This window comes from Brienomyrus brachyistius, chromosome 19 (assembly GCF_023856365.1).
Source record: "Brienomyrus brachyistius isolate T26 chromosome 19, BBRACH_0.4, whole genome shotgun sequence".
In the NCBI taxonomy this organism is placed as follows: domain Eukaryota; kingdom Metazoa; phylum Chordata; class Actinopteri; order Osteoglossiformes; family Mormyridae; genus Brienomyrus; species Brienomyrus brachyistius.
In genome coordinates, this window is record NC_064551.1 from 222,548 (window position 1) to 249,961 (window position 27,414).

General features: G+C 48.5%; 2 protein-coding genes across 8 annotated transcripts in view; one reads left to right on the forward strand and one right to left on the reverse strand.

The window, feature by feature from the left end:
* Positions 1-27,414, forward strand: part of LOC125714661 (zinc finger BED domain-containing protein 4-like) — a 59,782-nt gene that overhangs the window by 10,880 nt on the left and 21,488 nt on the right. The window contains exons 3-5 of one of the 7 annotated variants that reach the window (XM_048985453.1): positions 2,405-3,190; positions 6,524-6,663; positions 23,827-23,966. The gene's annotated coding sequence lies outside the window, so the exon portion shown is untranslated. Of the gene's footprint in view, positions 1-2,404; positions 3,236-6,523; positions 6,664-18,444; positions 18,675-23,826; positions 23,967-25,456; positions 25,899-27,414 lie in introns of those variants that run through there. The other 6 variants (XM_048985455.1, XM_048985459.1, XM_048985458.1 and 3 more) reach the window with 6 other exon arrangements.
* Positions 1,222-25,370, reverse strand: LOC125715058 (putative proline-rich protein 21). The gene is made up of 4 exons (XM_048986284.1): positions 25,335-25,370; positions 18,308-18,455; positions 1,450-2,338; positions 1,222-1,255 (listed from the first exon to the last, which is right to left on the reverse strand). The coding sequence occupies exons 1-4, from the start codon at positions 25,368-25,370 to the stop codon at positions 1,222-1,224; spliced, it is 1,107 nt and encodes a 368-aa protein (XP_048842241.1).

The window sequence follows — 27,414 nt, forward strand, 5'->3', positions numbered from 1 at the left end:
CTACAATTGTACCGAGGTTCGAACACAGGACCTCCTGAGTGCAGGCATGGTCACTCTGTGTGTCACGCCACCTTCGATTCTCCAGCTCAGCAGCTCTTAAGGCTTCATTATGATGATCTGCTGGGTGATGTAAATAAAAGCTAAGACCCGGCAGAGGTTCGAACACAGGACCTCCTGATTACAAGCATGGTCACTCTGTGTGTCACGCCACCTTCTATTCTCCAGCTCAACAGCCCTCAAGGGTTCATTATGAGGATCTGCCGGGCGACGCAAATAAAAGCTAGTTTTCTGCCGAGGTTCGAACCAGGGACCTACTGATTGCAGGTATGGTCACTCTGTGTGTCACACCACCCTCTATTCTCCAGCTTAACAGCCCTTAAGGCTTCATTATGATGATCTACTGGGCGACGCAAATAAAAGCTACAATTCTACCAAGGTTCGAACCAGAGACCGACTGATTGCAGGCATGGTCCCTCTGTGTGTCACGCCACCTTCTTTTCTCCAGCTCAACAACCCTTAAGGCTTCATTATGATGATCTGCTGGGTGACGTTAATAAAAGCTAAGACTCAGCCGAGGTTTGAACCCATGACCACCTGAGCGCAGGCATGGTTACTCTGTGTGTCACACCACACTCTAACTGCCGGCTCACCAGCCCTTAAGGCATCATTACGATGATCTGCTGGGCGACGCAAATAAAAGCTACAATGATGACAGCGGGATCATTGTACAACAAAGGAGCCAACTGGACATAAGTGAAGCTAGGCTGAGCTTCCAGTGAATGTCCAGTGGCAAGAGCAAGATTGTTTGGGTTTTGCTTCAGTGCTGAGTGTCAGTGCAGTTATCTAATAAAGCAGTGTATATTTGCACTGGTGATGATAGCGGCTCTTAACTGTGTGTATATTTGCACTGGTGATGATAGCGGCTATTAACAGTGTGTATAATTGTACATATTTCAGGTAAAGGTTCTGATTCTGAGAGGATTAGGCCCCAATTCTGACCGTGGCATATTCTATAAAGTTGTCAGAATTTGCTCTCTCTCTCTTTTTGGGTGCCGGACGATTGACCATGGAATAGGTGACTTAGCCCTATGCCTGCTTACACACAGCAAAGAATAAATTGCAGTGTCAGGAATAATTGCAGTGTCGGGAAAAACTGAATCAATAAGGATCTGACATACTGACTGGATGTTTGTGCTCACCGTGTTCGGATTGGATGCCATGTCATTCTCTGACATGCGGGGAGGTGAAGAACCATCTTTAAGCAAGACACAAATATACATTCATATTCCAGCTCATTATTCAAGACTAAATATGAAGGAAATGAACTTCATTAAATCCTCAGTAAAGATACACAAGTTACAAATCACACATGATAAACATTCTAATCTATTATGGGGATCTATCTGCTCCGGGGTGTCTGTGTGTGTCTGGGAGCAGGGATCTATCTGCCCCGGGGGGTCTGTGTGTGTCTGGGAGCAGGGATCGATCTCCCCTGGGGGGTCTGTGTGTGTCTGGGAGCAGGGATCGATCTGCCCCGGGGGATGTGTGTGTGTCTGGGAGCTAGGATCTATCTGCCCTGGGGCGTCTGTGTGTGTCTGGGAGCTGGGATCTATCTGCCCCGGGGCATCTGTGTGTGTCTGGGAGCAGGGATCTATCTGCCCCGGGGGGTCTGTATGTGTCTGGGAGCAGGGATCTATCTGCCCTCGGGGGTCTTTGTGTGTCTGGGAGCTGGGATCTATCTGCCCCGGGGCATCTGTGTGTGTCTGGGAGCTGGGATCTATTTGCCCTGGGGTGTCTGTGTGTGTCTGGGAGGTGGGATGTATCTGCCCCGGGGGGTCTGTGTGTGTCTGGGAGCTGGGATCTATCTGCCCCGGGGGGTCTGTATGTGTCTGGGAGATAGGATCTATCTGCCCCAGGGCGTCTGTGTGTTTCTGAGAGCAGGGATCTATCTGCCCCAGGGGGTCTGTGTGTGTGTCTGGGAGCTGGGATCTATCTGCCCCGGGTGGTCTGTGTGTCTGGGAGCAGGGATCTATCTGCCCCGGGGAGTCTGTGTGTATCTGGGAGCAGGGATCTATCTGCCCCGGGGCGTCTGTGTGTGTCTGGGAGCTGGGATCTATCTGCCCTGGGGGGTCTGTGTGTGTCTGGGAGCTGGGATCTATCTGCCCTGGGGGGTCTGTGTGTGTCTGGGAGCTGGGATCTATCTGCCCCGGGGGGTCTGTATCACTAACCCACCACAGAGTCACAGTATGAAATGGGGGATAATCACACCGTCCAGGACCATGAAAGGTGTACAGGAGACACTGGAGGGTCACGGTGCCATCGGACTGCGACTTTCTCACTGTAAGAACACAGAAAGCAAACATTCTACCTCATGTCACTTTCTTTATCTCCCGTTTCTTTCTAGGTCTTAAAATGACAGCAGATAAAATGCACAGATGCGCTACAGCCTTAAGCATCGCTGTTTAACCCGAGATTACGGCCTTGTTGGTGACGGACTAAACATCTATCTGGCCATTATCCATAACTGCGGATCTAACCAAGTCCTGTCGTTTGTGTCGTCGAAGGAAACTAGAGTTTCTGCGCAGGAAACCAATATAACCAAAGAGAGACATGCAGACATAAAAGCTTAATTACTGCATGAAAAGCTTCATGCATAAATATATAAAAATGTAAAACAGCTGGTCATGTTTATGAAAAAATTCAAGAGCAATAATATTCCACGAGGGAAACACTCACTGGTAAGAACAGACAGGGAAGCAGCAGCATCATTTCCGTAACGTGATGTATTGATATACTGCCGACATGTATACGATCCAGCGTCTTCAGCGCTGACATTATTAATGTGTAGAGAGCAGTCAGTCAGCAAACCTAGTCTCCTGTGTTTCTGTGGGTCTCTGATCTTCCCATGAGCGACCAGTTCATCAGTAGCTCTGTTTGACCTGTTATTATAGACCCACGTAGTTGAGGGGCAGTTAGGATAAAGTACATTTTTACACTGTAGAGTGACGTCATCTACCTATGTGACGTATAAAGCTGGGGATTCCCCACCGGCACCTGGAAGAGAAACATGAAAACTCACGGAAACAGTAAACGATTTGGCCACATAAAAACTACAAAGCCTCAATAACCCTCTACTCAGCGCGTAGGTGCAGGTGGTAACAGGGCTGCCAGCTTTACTCCGCTGGATGGGGTGAGATTTTCCACGCAGGATAAATCTGCACACATGCATTTACATGTATGTTACAGTTGTATTACCTTGTAAATAGTCGGTAGGGTTTGCAAACTTCCCGTCGCTTTTAATGCAGTTAGTGTTAAGTTTATAATGGAATAACAGAGCTGGCAGCCCTGCGGTGAAGCTCAGCCATCGGCTGCTGGGAAAATCAGCCGCTCCAGCGTTAAACAGGCGGATCGATTGACCCGATTTAATAAGTAACGTTAGTCTTTGCGCCGTTTCCTTCTTCTGTTTGGTTATTTCGTGCCGGTTCGCTGGCAGTGAGCGCACTCCTGCTATGCTTGTCTCTTAAAGAACAGACAAATTCGATAAGGATTCTTTTCTTATTTTTGTTTTGTATGGTTTTTGATGTGGACCTTTATTGTCTGATATGAAATAAACTTATTACTTATTATATTTAATGACTTTTACTGAAAGACTCCTATAGAATCACCTCCAGCTTTCTTTGTATTCCTAGTGCGCGCGCTCCCTCTGCGCATAGCCTCATGGGAGATGTAGTGCAATCCCAACACCTGGGAGAGAAACATGAAAACTCACTAAAACAGCAAACGATTTAGTCAAATAATTCACTCTATCCGGGGCGTGATTTAGCTCATAAAATAAATACCTCGGACTGTCTAGAGCGTAATTATGGTCTGTCATGACTAGGCTTTTACTTGTTTAGCTAGATATTAATTTATGAAAGACAGTCTCTGATATAAGGCTATTATGAGGTGATTAAAGTGTGATTTTAAAGCGGACGAATCCCCCCCCGCGGAGCTGGTCCGCTAAATTCGGTCGGCGCATCGTTAGCCGGTGAATCGACAGCGGCAGGTCGCGTTAGTTACCATTATGTTCCATATTCAGGTTTCCGACTTTAATAACATTTAATAAAAGCAAGGTATGCAATTATTAGTGACAGATTTTTCATGTCCAATACACAGATAACGATGTACACCGATTATTTTTGCGGTACGAGCCATCTCACAGTTTGTGGAAAATCTTGGTATTAGCTAAGAAAATTGGTAATTTCTGCTCTAATTAGATGCTGGTTTAACATTTTGGGTTCATGGCAACTAGCTATTTCACATCCCTTAGTTTTCCAGATTTCTTTAGGGGCGAATTTTGATTAAGTATTGAATGTTCGTGTTTATCCATATAGTAATCGTTTAATAACTTTAAAACTAAAAATGACCGGCACATGTAGTGAAGTGTGCTTTGATTAGTAGCTTATGGGTGACACTGTGTTACAAACTGGATCTGCTCTGACCCGTACGTATTTGAGAGTCAAAAGTTAAATTCAGAGCAGGGCTGAATGGGACTGGTGCGTGGCTCACTGGGCTAAGTCGCTGTGCTTGTGATCGGAAAGTTGAGGTTGGTGGTTCAAGCCCGCCCTCAGCAGGGTGGTTGCCGGGCAGACCCTTGAAAGCACTGACTGGCCCTGTGGTGTGTGGCGTGTGGAGTGTGTGGAGTGTGTGTGGTGTGTGTGGTGAGTGTGGAGTGAGAGAGAGATCACACTGCAGGATCAGTCAGTGTGCTCGAGGGCCTGCCCTGTAGCTATTGTGCTGAGGGCAGGCTCGAGCACACTGACTTGATCACAAGCACAGAGGATTAGCCACACACCAGTCCATTTTTCAAAAAAAAATTTTGGCAAAAAAAAAAAATGCCCTGTGATTATCTGGCCAAGGCTGGGCTTGAACCAGCAACCTTCTGATCACAGATACAGAGGCTTAGCCTGCAGCGCCACTCGCCATCCCTGTGTGTGTCCTCTTTTTCGTATATATGTTGTGTTTTTCCCCCCCAATTTGGCCAAACGAAGGATTCACACGCATGTAGCACCTATCTCTATGTGTTAGAGTTAAAGCCCTTGCTCTGTGATTTTTCTGCCACGGCTGGGCTTGAACCAGCGACCATCAGATCACAGATACAGAGGCTTAGCCTGCTGCGCCACTCACCTCCCCAGGGGGTGTGGCCTGTATTTCGTATATATGTCTTTTTTATTTCCATAGCTTGCCAAATAAAGGATTCACACATGTACCACCTCCTATTTTTTCTGCCAAGGCTGGGCTTGAACCAGCAACCTTCTGATCACAGATACAGAGGCTTAGCCTGCAGCGCCACTCGCCATCCCTGTGTGTGTCCTCTTTTTCGTATATATGTTGTGTTTTTCCCCCCAATCTGGCCAAACGAAGGATTCACACGCATGTAGCACCTATCTCTATGTGTTAGAGTTAAAGCCCTTGCTCTGTGATTTTTCTGCCACGGCTGGGCTTGAACCAGCGACCATCAGATCACAGATACAGAGGCTTAGCCTGCTGCGCCACTCACCTCCCCAGGGGGTGTGGCCTGTATTTCGTATATATGTCTTTTTTATTTCCATAGCTTGCCAAATAAAGGATTCACACATGTACCACCTCCTATTTTTTCTGCCAAGGCTGGGCTTGAACCAGCAACCTTCTGATCACAGATACAGAGGCTTAGCCTGCAGCGCCACTCGCCATTCCTGTGTGTGTGTGTCCTCTTTTTCATATATATGTTGTGTTTTTCCCCCCAATCTGGCCAAACAAAGGACTCACACGCATGTAGCACCTATCTCTATGTGTTAGAGTTAAAACCCTTGCTCTGTGATTTTTCTGCCAAGGCTGGGCTTGAACCAGCGACCATCAGATCACAGATACAGAGGCTTAGCCTGCTGCGCCACTCACCTCCCCAGGGGGTGTGGCCTGTATTTCGTATATATGTCTTTTTTATTTCCCTAGCTTACCAAATAAAGGATTCACACATGTACCACCTCCTATTTCTTCTGCCAAGGCTGGGCTTGAACCAGCAACCTTCTGATCATAGACACAGAAGCTTAGCCTGTAGTGCCACTCACCACCCTAGCACGTGTTTTCTTTTTCGTATATATGTCTTTTTTTCCCTATCTTACCAAACAAAGGATTCACAACCATGTAGCACCTGTCTCTATGTGTTAGAGTTAAAGCCCTTGCTCTGCGATTTTTCTGCCAAGGCTGGGCTTGAACCAATGACCATCAGATCGCAGATACAGAGGCTTAGCCTGCTGCGCCACTCACCTCCCCAAGGGGTGTGGCCTGTATTTTGTATATGTCTTTTTTATTTCCCTTGCTTACCAAATAAAGAATTCACACATGTACCACCTCCTATTTCTTCATCCAAGGCTGGGCTTGAACCAGCAACCTTCTGATCATAGACACAGAAGCTTAGCCTGTAGTGCCACTCACCACCCCAGCATGTGTTTTCTTTTTCGTATATATGTCTTTTTTTCCCTATCCCTTTTTTCCCTGATTGCAGGTATGGTCACTCTGTGTGTCACGCCACCCTGCATCCGCTGACCCACCAGCCCTCAAGGCTTCATTATGATGATCTGCTGGGCGACGCAAATAAAAGACACGACGACGCCAAGGTTCAAACCAGGGACCTACTGATTGCAGGTATGATCACTCTGTGTTGCACGCCACCGCCAATTCTCTGACCCGTCAGCCCTTAAGGCTTCATTATGATGATCTGCTGGGCGACGCAAATAAAAGATAAGACTATGCCGAGGTTCGAACACAGGACAGCCTGAGTGCAGGTATGGTCACTCTGTGCTTCACGCCACCCTCTATTCTCCAGCTCAACAGCCCTTAAGGCTTCATTATGATGATCTGCTGGGCGATGCAAATAAAAGCTACAATTATACCTAGGTTCGAACCAGGGACCTCCTGAGTGCAGGCATGGTCACTCTGTGTGTCACGCCACCCTCTATTCTCCAGCTTAACAGCCCTTAAGGCTTCATTATGATGATCTGCTGGGCGATGCAAATAAAAGCTACAATTATACCGAGGTTCGAACCAGGGACCTCCTGATTGCAGGTATGGTCACTCTGTGTGTCACGCCACCCTGCATCCTCTGACCCACCAGCCCTCAAGGCTTCATTATGATGATTTGCTGGGTGATGTAAATAAAAGCTAAGACTCGGCCGAGGTTCAAACACAGGACCTCCTGAGTGCAGGAATGGTCACTCTGTGTGTCACGCCACCCTCTATTCGCCAGCTCAACAGTCCTTAAGGCTTCATTATGATGATCTGCTGGGTGATGTAAATAAGAGCTAAGACCCGCCAGAGTTTCGAACACAGGACCTCCTGATTACAGGTATGGTCACTCTGTGTGTCACGCCACCTTCTATTCTCCAGCTCAACAGCCCTTAAGGCTTCATTATGAGGATCTGCTGGGCGACGCAAATAAAAGCTACAATTATACCGAGGTTCGAACCAGGGACCTACTGATTGCAGGTATGGTCACTCTGTGTGTCACACCACCCTCTATTCTCCAGCTCAACAGCCCTTAAGGCTTCATTATGATGATCTGCTGGGTGATGTAAATAAAAGCTAAAACCCGCCCGAGGTTCGAACACAGGACCTCCTGAGTGCAGGCATGGTCACTCTGTGAGTCACGCCACCCTCTACCCTCCAGCTCAACAGCCCTTAAGGCTTCATTATGATGATCTGCTGGGTGACGTAAATAAAACCTGAGACTCGGCCGAGGTTCGAACACAGGACCTTCTGAGTGCAGGCATGGTCACTCTGTGTGTCACGCCACCTTCTATTCTCTAGCTCACCAGCCCTTAAGGCTTCATTATGATGATCTGCTGGGTGACGCAAATAAAAGCTAAGACTCGTGCAAGGTTTGAAACCAGGACCTCCTGATTACAGGTATGGTCACTCTGTGTGCTACACCACCCTGCATCCTGTAACCCGCCAGCCCTCAAGTCTTCATTATGATGATCTGCTGGGTGACGTAAATAAAACCTGAGAGTCGGCCGAGGTTCGAACACAGGACCTCCTGAGTGCAGGCATGGTCACTCTGTGTGTCACGCCACCTTCGATTCTCCAGCTCAGCAGCCCTTAAGGCTTCATTATGATGATCTGCTGGGCGACGCAAATAAAAGTTACAATTCTACCGAGGTTCGGACACAGGACCTCCTGAGTACAGGCATGGTTACTCTGTGTGTCACGCCACTCTCTATTCTCTAGCTCAACAGCCCTTAAGGCTTCATTATGATGATCTGTGGGGCGACGCAAATAAAATCTATCATTCTACCGAGGTTCGAACCCAGGACCTCCTGATTGCAGGCATGGTCACTCTGTGTGTCACACCACCCTCTATTCTCCAGCTCAACAGCCGTTAAGGCTTCATTATGATGATCTACTGGGCGACACAAATAAAAGTTACAATTCTACCGAGGTTCGAACCAGGGACCTACTGATTGCAGGTATGGTCACTCTGTGTGTCACACCACCCTGCATCCTCTGACGCGCCAGCCCTCAAGGCTTCATTATGATGATCTGCTGGGCGACGTAAATAAAAGCTAAGACTCAGCCGAGGTTCGAACACAGGACCTCCTGAGTGCAGGCATAGTCACTCTGTGTGTCACGCCACCTTCTATTCTCCAGCTCAGCAGCCCTTAAGGCTTCATTGTGATGATCTGCTGGGTGACGTAAATAAAAGTTAAGACCCAGCCGAGGTTCGAACACAGGACCTCCTGAGTGCAGGCATGGTCAGTCTGTGTGTCACGCCACCCTCTATTCTCCAGCTCAACAGCCCTTAAGGCTTCATTATGATGATTTGCTGGGTGATGTAAATAAAAGCTAAGACTCGGCCGAGGTTCAAACACAGGACCTCTTGAGTGCAGGCATGGTCACTCTGTGTGTCACACCACCTTCGATTCTCCAGCTCAGCACCCCTTAAAGCTTCATTATGATGATCTGCTGGGTGATGTAATTAAAAACTAAGACCCGGCCGAGGGTCGAACACAGGACCACCTGAGTGCAGGCATGGTCACTCTGTATGTCACGCCACCCTCTATTCTGCCGCTCAACAGCCCTCAAGGCTTCATTATGATGATCTGCTGGGTGACGTAAATAAAAGCTAAGACTCGGCTGAGGTTTGAACCCAGGACCACCTGAGCGCAGGCACGGTTACTCTGTGTGTCACACCACCCTCTAACTGCCAGCTCACCAGCCCATAAGGCATCATTATGATGAACCGCCGGGCGACGCAAATAAAAGCTACAATTCTACCGAGGTTCGAACCAGGGACCGTCTGATTGCAGGCATGGTCACTCTGTGTGTCACACCACCCTCTATTCTTCAGCTCTACAGCCCTTAAGGCTTCATTATGATGATCTGCTGGGCGACGCAAATAAAAGCTAAGACTCGTGCAAGGTTTGAAACCAGGACCTCCTGATTACAGGTATGGTCACTCTGTGTGCTACACCACCCTGCATCCTGTGACCCACCCTCCCTCAAGGCTTCATTATGATGATCTGCTGGGTGACGTAAATAAAACCTGAGAGTCGGCCGAGGTTCGAACACAGGACCTCCTGAGTGCAGGCATGGTCACTCTGTGTGTCACGCCACCTTCGATTCTCCAGCTCAGCAGCCCTTAAGGCTTCATTATGATGATCTGCTGGGCGACGCAAATAAAAGTTACAATTCTACCGAGGTTCGGACACAGGACCTCCTGAGTACAGGCATGGTTACTCTGTGTGTCACGCCACTCTCTATTCTCTAGCTCAACAGCCCTTAAGGCTTCATTATGATGATCTGTGGGGCGACGCAAATAAAATCTATCATTCTACCGAGGTTCGAACCCAGGACCTCCTGATTGCAGGCATGGTCACTCTGTGTGTCACACCACCCTCTATTCTCCAGCTCAACAGCCGTTAAGGCTTCATTATGATGATCTACTGGGCGACACAAATAAAAGTTACAATTCTACCGAGGTTCGAACCAGGGACCTACTGATTGCAGGTATGGTCACTCTGTGTGTCACACCACCCTGCATCCTCTGACCCGCCAGCCCTCAAGGCTTCATTATGATGATCTGCTGGGCGACGTAAATAAAAGCTAAGACTCAGCCGAGGTTCGAACACAGGACCTCCTGAGTGCAGGCATAGTCACTCTGTGTGTCACGCCACCTTCTATTCTCCAGCTCAGCAGCCCTTAAGGCTTCATTGTGATGATCTGCTGGGTGACGTAAATAAAAGTTAAGACCCAGCCGAGGTTCGAACACAGGACCTCCTGAGTGCAGGCATGGTCAGTCTGTGTGTCACGCCACCCTCTATTCTCCAGCTCAACAGCCCTTAAGGCTTCATTATGATGATTTGCTGGGTGATGTAAATAAAAGCTAAGACTCGGCCGAGGTTCAAACACAGGACCTCTTGAGTGCAGGCATGGTCACTCTGTGTGTCACACCACCTTCGATTCTCCAGCTCAGCACCCCTTAAAGCTTCATTATGATGATCTGCTGGGTGATGTAATTAAAAACTAAGACCCGGCCGAGGGTCGAACACAGGACCACCTGAGTGCAGGCATGGTCACTCTGTATGTCACGCCACCCTCTATTCTGCCGCTCAACAGCCCTCAAGGCTTCATTATGATGATCTGCTGGGTGACGTAAATAAAAGCTAAGACTCGGCTGAGGTTTGAACCCAGGACCACCTGAGCGCAGGCACGGTTACTCTGTGTGTCACACCACCCTCTAACTGCCAGCTCACCAGCCCATAAGGCATCATTATGATGAACCGCCGGGCGACGCAAATAAAAGCTACAATTCTACCGAGGTTCGAACCAGGGACCGTCTGATTGCAGGCATGGTCACTCTGTGTGTCACACCACCCTCTATTCTTCAGCTCTACAGCCCTTAAGGCTTCATTATGATGATCTGCTGGGCGACGCAAATAAAAGCTAAGACTCGTGCAAGGTTTGAAACCAGGACCTCCTGATTACAGGTATGGTCACTCTGTGTGCTACACCACCCTGCATCCTGTGACCCACCAGCCCTCAAGGCTTCATTATGATGATCTGCTGGGTGACGTAAATAAAACCTGAGAGTCGGCCGAGGTTCGAACACAGGACCTCCTGAGTGCAGGCATGGTCACTCTGTGTGTCACGCCACCTTCGATTCTCCAGCTCAGCAGCCCTTAAGGCTTCATTATGATGATCTGCTGGGCGACGCAAATAAAAGTTACAATTCTACCGAGGTTCGGACACAGGACCTCCTGAGTACAGGCATGGTTACTCTGTGTGTCACGCCACTCTCTATTCTCTAGCTCAACAGCCCTTAAGGCTTCATTATGATGATCTGTGGGGCGACGCAAATAAAATCTATCATTCTACCGAGGTTCGAACCCAGGACCTCCTGATTGCAGGCATGGTCACTCTGTGTGTCACACCACCCTCTATTCTCCAGCTCAACAGCCGTTAAGGCTTCATTATGATGATCTACTGGGCGACACAAATAAAAGTTACAATTCTACCGAGGTTCGAACCAGGGACCTACTGATTGCAGGTATGGTCACTCTGTGTGTCACACCACCCTGCATCCTCTGACCCGCCAGCCCTCAAGGCTTCATTATGATGATCTGCTGGGCGACGTAAATAAAAGCTAAGACTCAGCCGAGGTTCGAACACAGGACCTCCTGAGTGCAGGCATAGTCACTCTGTGTGTCACGCCACCTTCTATTCTCCAGCTCAGCAGCCCTTAAGGCTTCATTGTGATGATCTGCTGGGTGACGTAAATAAAAGTTAAGACCCAGCCGAGGTTCGAACACAGGACCTCCTGAGTGCAGGCATGGTCAGTCTGTGTGTCACGCCACCCTCTATTCTCCAGCTCAACAGCCCTTAAGGCTTCATTATGATGATTTGCTGGGTGATGTAAATAAAAGCTAAGACTCGGCCGAGGTTCAAACACAGGACCTCTTGAGTGCAGGCATGGTCACTCTGTGTGTCACACCACCTTCGATTCTCCAACTCAGCACCCCTTAAAGCTTCATTATGATGATCTGCTGGGTGATGTAATTAAAAACTAAGACCCGGCCGAGGGTCGAACACAGGACCACCTGAGTGCAGGCATGGTCACTCTGTATGTCACGCCACCCTCTATTCTGCCGCTCAACAGCCCTCAAGGCTTCATTATGATGATCTGCTGGGTGACGTAAATAAAAGCTAAGACTCGGCTGAGGTTTGAACCCAGGACCACCTGAGCGCAGGCACGGTTACTCTGTGTGTCACACCACCCTCTAACTGCCAGCTCACCAGCCCATAAGGCATCATTATGATGAACCGCCGGGCGACGCAAATAAAAGCTACAATTCTACCGAGGTTCGAACCAGGGACCGTCTGATTGCAGGCATGGTCACTCTGTGTGTCACACCACCCTCTATTCTTCAGCTCTACAGCCCTTAAGGCTTCATTATGATGATCTGCTGGGCGACGCAAATAAAAGTTACAAATCTACCGAGGTTCGAATCAGGGACCTCCTGATTGCAGACATGGTCACTCAGTGCGTCACGCCACCCTCTATTCTCCAGCTCAACAGCCGTTAAGGCTTCATTATGATGATCTGCTGGGTGACGTAAATTAAAGATACAGTTATACCGAGGTTCGAACCAGGGACCTCCTGATTGCAGGTATGGTCACTCTGTGTGTTACACCACCCTGCATCCTCTGACCCACCACCCCTCAAGGCTTCATTATGATGATCTGCTGGGTGACGTAAATAAAAGTTAAGACCCGTCCGAGGTTCGAACACAGGACCTCCTGAGTACAGGTATGGTCACTCTGTGTGTCACACCACCCTCTATTCTCCAGCTCAACAGCCCTTAAGGCTTCATTATGATGATCTGCTGGGTGATGTAAATAAAAGCTAAGACCCGCCCGAGGTTCGAACACAGGACCTCCTGAGTACAGGCATGGTCACTCTGTGTGTCACGCCACCCTCTATTCTCCAGCTCAACAGCCCTTAAGGCTTCATTATGATGATCTGCTGGGTGATGTAAATAAAAGCTAAGACCCGCCCGAGGTTCGAACACAGGACCTCTGGAGTACAGGCATGGTCACTCTGTGTGTCACGCCACCCTCTATTCTCAGGCTCAACAGCCCTTAAGGCTTCATTATGATGATCTGCTGGGTGATGTAAATAAAAGCTAAGACCCGCCCGAGGTTCGAACACAGGACCTTCTGAGAACAGGCATGGTCACTCTGTGTGTCACGCCACCCTCTATTCTCCAGCTCAACAGCCCTTAAGGCTTCATTATGATGATTTGCTGGGTGATGTAAATAAAAGCTAAGACTCGGCCGAGGTTCAAACACAGGACCTCCTGAGTGCAGGAATGGTCACTCTGTGTGTCACGCCACCCTCTATCCTCCAGCTCAACAGCCCTTAAGGCTTCATTATGATGATCTGCTGGGCGACGCAAATAAGAGTTATCATTCTGCCGAGGCTCGAACCAGGGACCTCCTGATTGCAGGAATGGTTACTCTGTGCGTCACGCCACCCTCTATCCTCCAGCTCAACAGCCCTTAAGGCTTCATTATGATGATCTGCTGGGTGACTTAAATAAAACCTGAGACTCGGCCGAGGTTCGAACACAGGACCTTTTGAGTGCAGGCACGGTCACTCTGTGTGTCACGCCACCTTCTATTCTCTAGCTCAGCAGCTCTTAAGGCTTCATTATGATGATCTGCTGGGCGACGCAAATAAAAGCTAAGACTCGGCCAAGGTTCGAAGACAGGACCTCCTGATTACAGACATGGTCACGCTGTGTGTCACACCACCCTGCATCCTCTGACCCACCAGCCCTCAAGGCTTCATTATGATGATCTGCTGGGTGACGTAAATAAAACCTGAGACTCAGCCGAGGTTCGAACACAGGACCTCCTGATTACAGGTATGGTCACTCTGTGTGTTACACCACCCTGCATCCTGTGACCCACCAGCCCTCAAGGCTTCATTATGATGATCTGCTGGGTGACGTAAATAAAACCTGAGAGTCGGCCGAGGTTCGAACACAGGACCTCCTGAGTGCAGGCATGGTCACTCTGTGTGTCACGCCACCTTCGATTCTCCAGCTCAGCAGCCCTTAAGGCTTCATTATGATGATCTGCTGGGCGACGCAAATAAAAGGTACAATTGTACCAAGGTTCGAACCAGGGACCTCCTGATTACAGACATGGTCACTCAGTGCGTCACGCCACCCTCTATTCTACAGCTCAACAGCCCTTAAGGCTTCATTGTGATGATCTGCTGGGTGATGTAAATAAAAGCTAAGAACCGGCCGAGGTTCAAAGACAGGACCTCCTGATTGCAGGTATGGTCACTCTGTGTGTCACGCCACCCTCTATTCTCCAGCTCAACAGCCCTTAAGGCTTCATTGTGATGATCTGCTGGGTGATGTAAATAAAAGCTAAGACCCGGCCCAGGTTCGAAGACAGGACCTCCTGACTACAGACATGGTCACTCTGTGTGTCACACCACCCTGCATCCTCAGACCCACCAGCCCTCAAGGCTTCATTATGATGATCTGCTGGGTGACGTAAATAAAACCTGAGACTCAGCCGAGGTTCGAACACAGGACCTCCTGAGTGCAGGCATGGTCACTCTGTGTGTCACACCACCTTCGATTCTCCAGCTCAGCAGCCCTTAAGGCTTCATTATGATGATCTGCTGGGTGATGTAATTAAAAGCTAAGACCCGGCCGAGGGTCGAACACAGGACCACCTGAGTGCAGGCATGGTCACTCTGTATGTCACGCCACCCTCTATTCTCCTGCTCAACAGCCCTCAAGGCTTCATTATGATGATCTGCTGGGTGACGTAAATAAAAGCTAAGACTCGGCTGAGGTTTGAACCCAGGACCCCCTGAGCGCAGGCACGGTTACTCTGTGTGTCACACCACCTTCGATTCTCCAGCTCAGCAGCCCTTAAGGCTTCATTATGATGATCTGCTGGGCGACGCAAATAAAAGCTACAATTGTACCAAGGTTCGAACCAGTGACCTCCTGATTACAGACATGGTCACCCTGTGTGTCACACCACCTTCTATTCTCCAGCTCAGCAGCCCTTAAGGCTTCATTGTGATGATCTGCTGGGTGATGTAAATAAAAGCTAGTTTTTAGCCAAGGTTTGAACCCAGGACGTCCTGATTGCAGGTATGGTCACTCTGTGTGTCACGCCACCCTGCATCCTCTGACCCACCCGCCCTCAAGGCTTCATTATGATGATCTGCTGGGTGATGTAAATAAAAGCTAAGACCCGGCCGAGGGTCGAACACAGGACCACCTGAGTACAGGTATGGTCACTCTGGGTGTCACGCCACCCTCTATTCTCCAGCTCAACAGCCGTTAAGGCTTCATTATGATGATCTGCTGGGTGATGTAAATAAAAGCTAAGACCCGCCCGAGGTTCGAACACAGGACCTCCTGAGTACAGGCATGGTCACTCTGTGTGTCACGCCACCCTCTATTCTACAGCTCAACAGCCCTTAAGGCTTCATTGTGATGATCTGCTGGGTGATGTAAATAAAAGCTAAGAACCGGCCAAGGTTCAAAGACAGGACCTCCTGATTGCAGGTATGGTCACTCTGTGTGTCACGCCACCCTCTATTCTCCAGCTCAACAGCCCTTAAGGCTTCATTGTGATGATCTGCTGGGTGATGTAAATAAAAGCTAAGACCCGGCCCAGGTTCGAAGACAGGACCTCCTGATTACAGACATGGTCACTCTGTGTGTCACACCACCCTGCATCCTCAGACCCACCAGCCCTCAAGGCTTCATTATGATGATCTGCTGGGTGACGCAAATAAAAGCTACAATTCTACCAAGGTTCGAACCAGAGACCGACTGATTGCAGGCATGGTCCCTCTGTGTGTCACGCCACCTTCTATTCTCCAGCTCAACAACCCTTAAGGCTTCATTATGATGATCTGCTGGGTGACGTTAATAAAAGCTAAGACTCGGCCGAGGTTTGAACCCATGACCACCTGAGCGCAGGCATGGTTACTCTGTGTGTCACACCACACTCTAACTGCCGGCTCACCAGCCCTTAAGGCATCATTACGATGATCTGCTGGGCGACGCAAATAAAAGCTACAATGATGACAGCGGGATCATTGTACAACAAAGGAGCCAACTGGACATAAGTGAAGCTAGGCTGAGCTTCCAGTGAATGTCCAGTGGCAAGAGCAAGATTGTTTGGGTTTTGCTTCAGTGCTGAGTGTCAGTGCAGTTATCTAATAAAGCAGTGTATATTTGCACTGGTGATGATAGCGGCTCTTAACTGTGTGTATATTTGCACTGGTGATGATAGCGGCTATTAACAGTGTGTATAATTGTACATATTTCAGGTAAAGGTTCTGATTCTGAGAGGATTAGGCCCCAATTCTGACCGTGGCATATTCTATAAAGTTGTCAGAATTTGCTCTCTCTCTCTTTTTGGGTGCCGGACGATTGACCATGGAATAGGTGACTTAGCCCTATGCCTGCTTACACACAGCAAAGAATAAATTGCAGTGTCAGGAATAATTGCAGTGTCGGGAAAAACTGAATCAATAAGGATCTGACATACTGACTGGATGTTTGTGCTCACCGTGTTCGGATTGGATGCCATGTCATTCTCTGACATGCGGGGAGGTGAAGAACCATCTTTAAGTAAGACACAAATATACATTCATATTCCAGCTCATTATTCAAGACTAAATATGAAGGAAATGAACTTCATTAAATCCTCAGTAAAGATACACAAGTTACAAATCACACATGATAAACATTCTAATCTATTATGGGGATCTATCTGCTCCGGGGTGTCTGTGTGTGTCTGGGAGCAGGGATCTATCTGCCCCGGGGGGTCTGTGTGTGTCTGGGAGCAGGGATCGATCTCCCCTGGGGGGTCTGTGTGTGTCTGGGAGCAGGGATCGATCTGCCCCGGGGGATGTGTGTGTGTCTGGGAGCTAGGATCTATCTGCCCTGGGGCGTCTGTGTGTGTCTGGGAGCTGGGATCTATCTGCCCCGGGGCATCTGTGTGTGTCTGGGAGCAGGGATCTATCTGCCCCGGGGGGTCTGTATGTGTCTGGGAGCAGGGATCTATCTGCCCTCGGGGGTCTTTGTGTGTCTGGGAGCTGGGATCTATCTGCCCCGGGGCATCTGTGTGTGTCTGGGAGCTGGGATCTATTTGCCCTGGGGTGTCTGTGTGTGTCTGGGAGGTGGGATGTATCTGCCCCGGGGGGTCTGTGTGTGTCTGGGAGCTGGGATCTATCTGCCCCGGGGGGTCTGTATGTGTCTGGGAGATAGGATCTATCTGCCCCAGGGCATCTGTGTGTTTCTGAGAGCAGGGATCTATCTGCCCCAGGGGGTCTGTGTGTGTGTCTGGGAGCTGGGATCTATCTGCCCCGGGTGGTCTGTGTGTCTGGGAGCAGGGATCTATCTGCCCCGGGGAGTCTGTGTGTATCTGGGAGCAGGGATCTATCTGCCCCGGGGCGTCTGTGTGTGTCTGGGAGCTGGGATCTATCTGCCCTGGGGGGTCTGTGTGTGTCTGGGAGCTGGGATCTATCTGCCCTGGGGGGTCTGTGTGTGTCTGGGAGCTGGGATCTATCTGCCCCGGGGGGTCTGTATCACTAACCCACCACAGAGTCACAGTATGAAATGGGGGATAATCACACCGTCCAGGACCATGAAAGGTGTACAGGAGACACTGGAGGGTCACGGTGCCATCGGACTGCGACTTTCTCACTGTAAGAACACAGAAAGCAAACATTCTACCTCATGTCACTTTCTTTATCTCCCGTTTCTTTCTAGGTCTTAAAATGACAGCAGATAAAATGCACAGATGCGCTACAGCCTTAAGCATCGCTGTTTAACCCGAGATTACGGCCTTGTTGGTGACGGACTAAACATCTATCTGGCCATTATCCATAACTGCGGATCTAACCAAGTCCTGTCGTTTGTGTCGTCGAAGGAAACTAGAGTTTCTGCGCAGGAAACCAATATAACCAAAGAGAGACATGCAGACATAAAAGCTTAATTACTGCATGAAAAGCTTCATGCATAAATATATAAAAATGTAAAACAGCTGGTCATGTTTATGAAAAAATTCAAGAGCAATAATATTCCACGAGGGAAACACTCACTGGTAAGAACAGACAGGGAAGCAGCAGCATCATTTCCGTAACGTGATGTATTGATATACTGCCGACATGTATACGATCCAGCGTCTTCAGCGCTGACATTATTAATGTGTAGAGAGCAGTCAGTCAGCAAACCTAGTCTCCTGTGTTTCTGTGGGTCTCTGATCTTCCCATGAGCGACCAGTTCATCAGTAGCTCTGTTTGACCTGTTATTATAGACCCACGTAGTTGAGGGGCAGTTAGGATAAAGTACATTTTTACACTGTAGAGTGACGTCATCTACCTATGTGACGTATAAAGCTGGGGATTCCCCACCGGCACCTGGAAGAGAAACATGAAAACTCACGGAAACAGTAAACGATTTGGCCACATAAAAACTACAAAGCCTCAATAACCCTCTACTCAGCGCGTAGGTGCAGGTGGTAACAGGGCTGCCAGCTTTACTCCGCTGGATGGGGTGAGATTTTCCACGCAGGATAAATCTGCACACATGCATTTACATGTATGTTACAGTTGTATTACCTTGTAAATAGTCGGTAGGGTTTGCAAACTTCCCGTCGCTTTTAATGCAGTTAGTGTTAAGTTTATAATGGAATAACAGAGCTGGCAGCCCTGCGGTGAAGCTCAGCCATCGGCTGCTGGGAAAATCAGCCGCTCCAGCGTTAAACAGGCGGATCGATTGACCCGATTTAATAAGTAACGTTAGTCTTTGCGCCGTTTCCTTCTTCTGTTTGGTTATTTCGTGCCGGTTCGCTGGCAGTGAGCGCACTCCTGCTATGCTTGTCTCTTAAAGAACAGACAAATTCGATAAGGATTCTTTTCTTATTTTTGTTTTGTATGGTTTTTGATGTGGACCTTTATTGTCTGATATGAAATAAACTTATTACTTATTATATTTAATGACTTTTACTGAAAGACTCCTATAGAATCACCTCCAGCTTTCTTTGTATTCCTAGTGCGCGCGCTCCCTCTGCGCATAGCCTCATGGGAGATGTAGTGCAATCCCAACACCTGGGAGAGAAACATGAAAACTCACTAAAACAGCAAACGATTTAGTCAAATAATTCACTCTATCCGGGGCGTGATTTAGCTCATAAAATAAATACCTCGGACTGTCTAGAGCGTAATTATGGTCTGTCATGACTAGGCTTTTACTTGTTTAGCTAGATATTAATTTATGAAAGACAGTCTCTGATATAAGGCTATTATGAGGTGATTAAAGTGTGATTTTAAAGCGGACGAATCCCCCCCCGCGGAGCTGGTCCGCTAAATTCGGTCGGCGCATCGTTAGCCGGTGAATCGACAGCGGCAGGTCGCGTTAGTTACCATTATGTTCCATATTCAGGTTTCCGACTTTAATAACATTTAATAAAAGCAAGGTATGCAATTATTAGTGACAGATTTTTCATGTCCAATACACAGATAACGATGTACACCGATTATTTTTGCGGTACGAGCCATCTCACAGTTTGTGGAAAATCTTGGTATTAGCTAAGAAAATTGGTAATTTCTGCTCTAATTAGATGCTGGTTTAACATTTTGGGTTCATGGCAACTAGCTATTTCACATCCCTTAGTTTTCCAGATTTCTTTAGGGGCGAATTTTGATTAAGTATTGAATGTTCGTGTTTATCCATATAGTAATCGTTTAATAACTTTAAAACTAAAAATGACCGGCACATGTAGTGAAGTGTGCTTTGATTAGTAGCTTATGGGTGACACTGTGTTACAAACTGGATCTGCTCTGACCCGTACGTATTTGAGAGTCAAAAGTTAAATTCAGAGCAGGGCTGAATGGGACTGGTGCGTGGCTCACTGGGCTAAGTCGCTGTGCTTGTGATCGGAAAGTTGAGGTTGGTGGTTCAAGCCCGCCCTCAGCAGGGTGGTTGCCGGGCAGACCCTTGAAAGCACTGACTGGCCCTGTGGTGTGTGGCGTGTGGAGTGTGTGGAGTGTGTGGAGTGTGTGTGGTGTGTGTGGTGAGTGTGGAGTGAGAGAGAGATCACACTGCAGGATCAGTCAGTGTGCTCGAGGGCCTGCCCTGTAGCTATTGTGCTGAGGGCAGGCTCGAGCACACTGACTTGATCACAAGCACAGAGGATTAGCCACACACCAGTCCATTTTTCAAAAAAAAATTTTGGCAAAAAAAAAAAATGCCCTGTGATTATCTGGCCAAGGCTGGGCTTGAACCAGCAACCTTCTGATCACAGATACAGAGGCTTAGCCTGCAGCGCCACTCGCCATCCCTGTGTGTGTCCTCTTTTTCGTATATATGTTGTGTTTTTCCCCCCCAATTTGGCCAAACGAAGGATTCACACGCATGTAGCACCTATCTCTATGTGTTAGAGTTAAAGCCCTTGCTCTGTGATTTTTCTGCCACGGCTGGGCTTGAACCAGCGACCATCAGATCACAGATACAGAGGCTTAGCCTGCTGCGCCACTCACCTCCCCAGGGGGTGTGGCCTGTATTTCGTATATATGTCTTTTTTATTTCCATAGCTTGCCAAATAAAGGATTCACACATGTACCACCTCCTATTTTTTCTGCCAAGGCTGGGCTTGAACCAGCAACCTTCTGATCACAGATACAGAGGCTTAGCCTGCAGCGCCACTCGCCATCCCTGTGTGTGTCCTCTTTTTCGTATATATGTTGTGTTTTTCCCCCCAATCTGGCCAAACGAAGGATTCACACGCATGTAGCACCTATCTCTATGTGTTAGAGTTAAAGCCCTTGCTCTGTGATTTTTCTGCCACGGCTGGGCTTGAACCAGCGACCATCAGATCACAGATACAGAGGCTTAGCCTGCTGCGCCACTCACCTCCCCAGGTGGTGTGGCCTGTATTTCGTATATATGTCTTTTTTATTTCCATAGCTTGCCAAATAAAGGATTCACACATGTACCACCTCCTATTTTTTCTGCCAAGGCTGGGCTTGAACCAGCAACCTTCTGATCACAGATACAGAGGCTTAGCCTGCAGCGCCACTCGCCATTCCTGTGTGTGTGTCCTCTTTTTCATATATATGTTGTGTTTTTCCCCCCAATCTGGCCAAACAAAGGACTCACACGCATGTAGCACCTATCTCTATGTGTTAGAGTTAAAACCCTTGCTCTGTGATTTTTCTGCCAAGGCTGGGCTTGAACCAGCGACCATCAGATCACAGATACAGAGGCTTAGCCTGCTGCGCCACTCACCTCCCCAGGGGGTGTGGCCTGTATTTCGTATATATGTCTTTTTTATTTCCCTAGCTTACCAAATAAAGGATTCACACATGTACCACCTCCTATTTCTTCTGCCAAGGCTGGGCTTGAACCAGCAACCTTCTGATCATAGACACAGAAGCTTAGCCTGTAGTGCCACTCACCACCCTAGCACGTGTTTTCTTTTTCGTATATATGTCTTTTTTTCCCTATCTTACCAAACAAAGGATTCACAACCATGTAGCACCTGTCTCTATGTGTTAGAGTTAAAGCCCTTGCTCTGCGATTTTTCTGCCAAGGCTGGGCTTGAACCAATGACCATCAGATCGCAGATACAGAGGCTTAGCCTGCTGCGCCACTCACCTCCCCAAGGGGTGTGGCCTGTATTTTGTATATGTCTTTTTTATTTCCCTTGCTTACCAAATAAAGAATTCACACATGTACCACCTCCTATTTTTTCTGCCAAGGCTGGGCTTGAACCAGCAACCTTCTGATCACAGATACAGAGGCTTAGCCTGCAGCGCCACTCGCCATTCCTGTGTGTGTGTCCTCTTTTTCATATATATGTTGTGTTTTTCCCCCCAATCTGGCCAAACAAAGGACTCACACGCATGTAGCACCTATCTCTATGTGTTAGAGTTAAAACCCTTGCTCTGTGATTTTTCTGCCAAGGCTGGGCTTGAACCAGCGACCATCAGATCACAGATACAGAGGCTTAGCCTGCTGCGCCACTCACCTCCCCAGGGGGTGTGGCCTGTATTTCGTATATATGTCTTTTTTATTTCCCTAGCTTACCAAATAAAGGATTCACACATGTACCACCTCCTATTTCTTCTGCCAAGGCTGGGCTTGAACCAGCAACCTTCTGATCATAGACACAGAAGCTTAGCCTGTAGTGCCACTCACCACCCTAGCACGTGTTTTCTTTTTCGTATATATGTCTTTTTTTCCCTATCTTACCAAACAAAGGATTCACAACCATGTAGCACCTGTCTCTATGTGTTAGAGTTAAAGCCCTTGCTCTGCGATTTTTCTGCCAAGGCTGGGCTTGAACCAATGACCATCAGATCGCAGATACAGAGGCTTAGCCTGCTGCGCCACTCACCTCCCCAAGGGGTGTGGCCTGTATTTTGTATATGTCTTTTTTATTTCCCTTGCTTACCAAATAAAGAATTCACACATGTACCACCTCCTATTTTTTCTGCCAAGGCTGGGCTTGAACCAGCAACCTTCTGATCACAGATACAGAGGCTTAGCCTACAGCGCCACTCGCCATCCCTGTGTGTGTCCTCTTTTTCGTATATATGTTGTGTTTTTCCCCCCAATCTGGCCAAACGAAGGATTCACACGCATGTAGCACCTATCTCTATGTGTTAGAGTTAAAGCCCTTGCTCTGTGATTTTTCTGCCACGGCTGGGCTTGAACCAGCGACCATCAGATCACAGATACAGAGGCTTAGCCTGCTGCGCCACTCACCTCCCCAGGGGGTGTGGCCTGTATTTCGTATATATGTCTTTTTTATTTCCATAGCTTGCCAAATAAAGGATTCACACATGTACCACCTCCTATTTTTTCTGCCAAGGCTGGGCTTGAACCAGCAACCTTCTGATCACAGATACAGAGGCTTAGCCTGCAGCGCCACTCGCCATTCCTGTGTGTGTGTCCTCTTTTTAATATATATGTTGTGTTTGTCCCCCCAATCTGGCCAAACAAAGGACTCACACGCATGTAGCACCTATCTCTATGTGTTAGAGTTAAAACCCTTGCTCTGTGATTTTTCTGCCAAGGCTGGGCTTGAACCAGCGACCATCAGATCACAGATACAGAGGCTTAGCCTGCTGCGCCACTCACCTCCCCAGGGGGTGTGGCCTGTATTTCGTATATATGTCTTTTTTATTTCCCTAGCTTACCAAATAAAGGATTCACACATGTACCACCTCCTATTTCTTCTGCCAAGGCTGGGCTTGAACCAGCAACCTTCTGATCATAGACACAGAAGCTTAGCCTGTAGTGCCACTCACCACCCTAGCATGTGTTTTCTTTTTCGTATATATGTCTTTTTTTCCCTATCTTACCAAACAAAGGATTCACAACCATGTAGCACCTGTCTCTATGTGTTAGAGTTAAAGCCCTTGCTCTGCGATTTTTCTGCCAAGGCTGGGCTTGAACCAATGACCATCAGATCGCAGATACAGAGGCTTAGCCTGCTGCGCCACTCACCTCCCCAAGGGGTGTGGCCTGTATTTTGTATATGTCTTTTTTATTTCCCTTGCTTACCAAATAAAGAATTCACACATGTACCACCTCCTATTTCTTCATCCAAGGCTGGGCTTGAACCAGCAACCTTCTGATCATAGACACAGAAGCTTAGCCTGTAGTGCCACTCACCACCCCAGCATGTGTTTTCTTTTTCGTATATATGTCTTTTTTTCCCTATCCCTTTTTTCCCTGATTGCAGGTATGGTCACTCTGTGTGTCACGCCACCCTGCATCCGCTGACCCACCAGCCCTCAAGGCTTCATTATGATGATCTGCTGGGCGACGCAAATAAAAGACACGACGACGCCAAGGTTCAAACCAGGGACCTACTGATTGCAGGTATGATCACTCTGTGTTGCACGCCACCGCCAATTCTCTGACCCGTCAGCCCTTAAGGCTTCATTATGATGATCTGCTGGGCGACGCAAATAAAAGATAAGACTATGCCGAGGTTCGAACACAGGACCGCCTGAGCGCAGGTATGGTCACTCTGTGCTTCACGCCACCCTCTATTCTCCAGCTCAACAGCCCTTAAGGCTTCATTATGATGATCTGCTGGGCGATGCAAATAAAAGCTACAATTATACCGAGGTTCGAACCAGGGACCTCCTGAGTGCAGGCATGGTCACTCTGTGTGTCACGCCACCCTCTATTCTCCAGCTTAACAGCCCTTAAGGCTTCATTATGATGATCTGCTGGGCGATGCAAATAAAAGCTACAATTATACCGAGGTTCGAACCAGGGACCTCCTGATTGCAGGTATGGTCACTCTGTGTGTCACGCCACCCTGCATCCTCTGACCCACCAGCCCTCAAGGCTTCTTTATGATGATTTGCTGGGTGATGTAAATAAAAGCTAAGACTCGGCCGAGGTTCAAACACAGGACCTCCTGAGTGCAGGAATGGTCACTCTGTGTGTCACGCCACCCTCTATTCGCCAGCTCAACAGTCCTTAAGGCTTCATTATGATGATCTGCTGGGTGATGTAAATAAGAGCTAAGACCCGCCAGAGTTTCGAACACAGGACCTCCTGATTACAGGTATGGTCACTCTGTGTGTCACGCCACCTTCTATTCTCCAGCTCAACAGCCCTTAAGGCTTCATTATGAGGATCTGCTGGGCGACGCAAATAAAAGCTACAATTATACCGAGGTTCGAACCAGGGACCTACTGATTGCAGGTATGGTCACTCTGTGTGTCACGCCACCTTCTATTCTCTAGCTCACCAGCCCTTAAGGCTTCATTATGATGATCTGCTGGGTGACGCAAATAAAAGATAAGACTCGGCCAAGGTTTGAACCCAGGACATCCTGATTACAGGTATGGTCACTCTGTGTGTCACGCCAACCTGCATCCTCTGACCCGCCAGCCCTCAAGTCTTCATTATGATGATCTGCTGGGCGACGCAAATAAAAGCTAAGACTCGTGCAAGGTTTGAAACCAGGACCTCCTGATTACAGGTATGGTCACTCTGTGTGCTACACCACCCTGCATCCTGCGACCCACCAGCCCTCAAGGCTTCATTATGATGATCTGCTGGGTGACGTAAATAAAACCTGAGAGTCGGCCGAGGTTCGAACACAGGACCTCCTGAGTGCAGGCAAGGTCACTCTGTGTGTCACGCCACCTTCGATTCTCCAGCTCAGCAGCCCTTAAGGCTTCATTATGATGATCTGCTGGGCGACGCAAATAAAAGTTACAATTCTACCGAGGTTCGGACACAGGACCTCCTGAGTACAGGCATGGTTACTCTGTGTGTCACGCCACTCTCTATTCTCTAGCTCAACAGCCCTTAAGGCTTCATTTTGATGATCTGTGGGGCGACGCAAATAAAATCTATCATTCTACCGAGGTTCGAACCCAGGACCTCCTGATTGCAGGCATGGTCACTCTGTGTGTCACACCACCCTCTATTCTCCAGCTCAACAGCCGTTAAGGCTTCATTATGATGATCTACTGGGCGACACAAATAAAAGTTACAATTCTACCGAGGTTCGAACCAGGGACCTACTGATTGCAGGTATGGTCACTCTGTGTGTCACACCACCCTGCATCCTCTGACCCACCAGCCCTCAAGGCTTCATTATGATGATCTGCTGGGCGACGTAAATAAAAGCTAAGACTCAGCCGAGGTTCGAACACAGGACCTCCTGAGTGCAGGCATAGTCACTCTGTGTGTCACGCCACCTTCTATTCTCCAGCTCAGCAGCCCTTAAGGCTTCATTGTGATGATCTGCTGGGTGACGTAAATAAAAGCTAAGACCCAGCCGAGGTTCGAACACAGGACCTCCTGAGTGCAGGCATGGCCAGTCTGTGTGTCACGCCACCCTCTATTCTCCAGCTCAACAGCCCTTAAGGCTTCATTATGATGATTTGCTGGGTGATGTAAATAAAAGCTAAGACTCGGCCGAGGTTCAAACACAGGACCTCTTGAGTGCAGGCATGGTCACTCTGTGTGTCACACCACCTTCGATTCTCCAGCTCAGCACCCCTTAAAGCTTCATTATGATGATCTGCTGGGTGATGTAATTAAAAGCTAAGACCCGGCCGAGGGTCGAACACAGGACCACCTGAGTGCAGGCATGGTCACTCTGTATGTCACGCCACCCTCTATTCTGCCGCTCAACAGCCCTCAAGGCTTCATTATGATGATCTGCTGGGTGACGTAAATAAAAGCTAAGACTCGGCCGAGGTTTGAACCCAGGACCACCTGAGCGCAGGCACGGTTACTCTGTGTGTCACACCACCCTCTAACTGCCAGCTCACCAGCCCTTAAGGCATCATTATGATGAACCGCCGGGCGACGCAAATAAAAGCTACCATTCTACCGAGGTTCGAACCAGGGACCGTCTGATTGCAGGCATGGTCACTCTGTGTGTCACACCACCCTCTATTCTTCAGCTCTACAGCCCTTAAGGCTTCATTATGATGATCTGCTGGGCGACGCAAATAAAAGTTACAAATCTACCGAGGTTCGAATCAGGGACCTCCTGATTGCAGACATGGTCACTCAGTGCGTCACGCCACCCTCTATTCTCCAGCTCAACAGCCGTTAAGGCTTCATTATGATGATCTGCTGGGTGACGTAAATTAAAGATACAGTTATACCGAGGTTCGAACCAGGGACCTCCTGATTGCAGGTATGGTCACTCTGTGTGTTACACCACCCTGCATCCTCTGACCCACCAGCCCTCAAGGCTTCATTATGATGATCTGCTGGGTGACGTAAATAAAAGTTAAGACCCATCCGAGGTTCGAACACAGGACCTCCTGAGTACAGGTATGGTCACTCTGTGTGTCACACCACCCTCTATTCTCCAGCTCAACAGCCCTTAAGGCTTCATTATGATGATCTGCTGGGTGATGTAAATAAAAGCTAAGACCCGCCCGAGGTTCGAACACAGGACCTCCTGAGTACAGGCATGGTCACTCTGTGTGTCACGCCACCCTCTATTCTCCAGCTCAACAGCCCTTAAGGCTTCATTATGATGATCTGCTGGGTGATGTAAATAAAAGCTAAGACCCGCCCGAGGTTCGAACACAGGACCTCTGGAGTACAGGCATGGTCACTCTGTGTGTCACGCCACCCTCTATTCTCAGGCTCAACAGCCCTTAAGGCTTCATTATGATGATCTGCTGGGTGATGTAAATAAAAGCTAAGACCCGCCCGAGGTTCGAACACAGGACCTTCTGAGAACAGGCATGGTCACTCTGTGTGTCACGCCACCCTCTATTCTCCAGCTCAACAGCCCTTAAGGCTTCATTATGATGATTTGCTGGGTGATGTA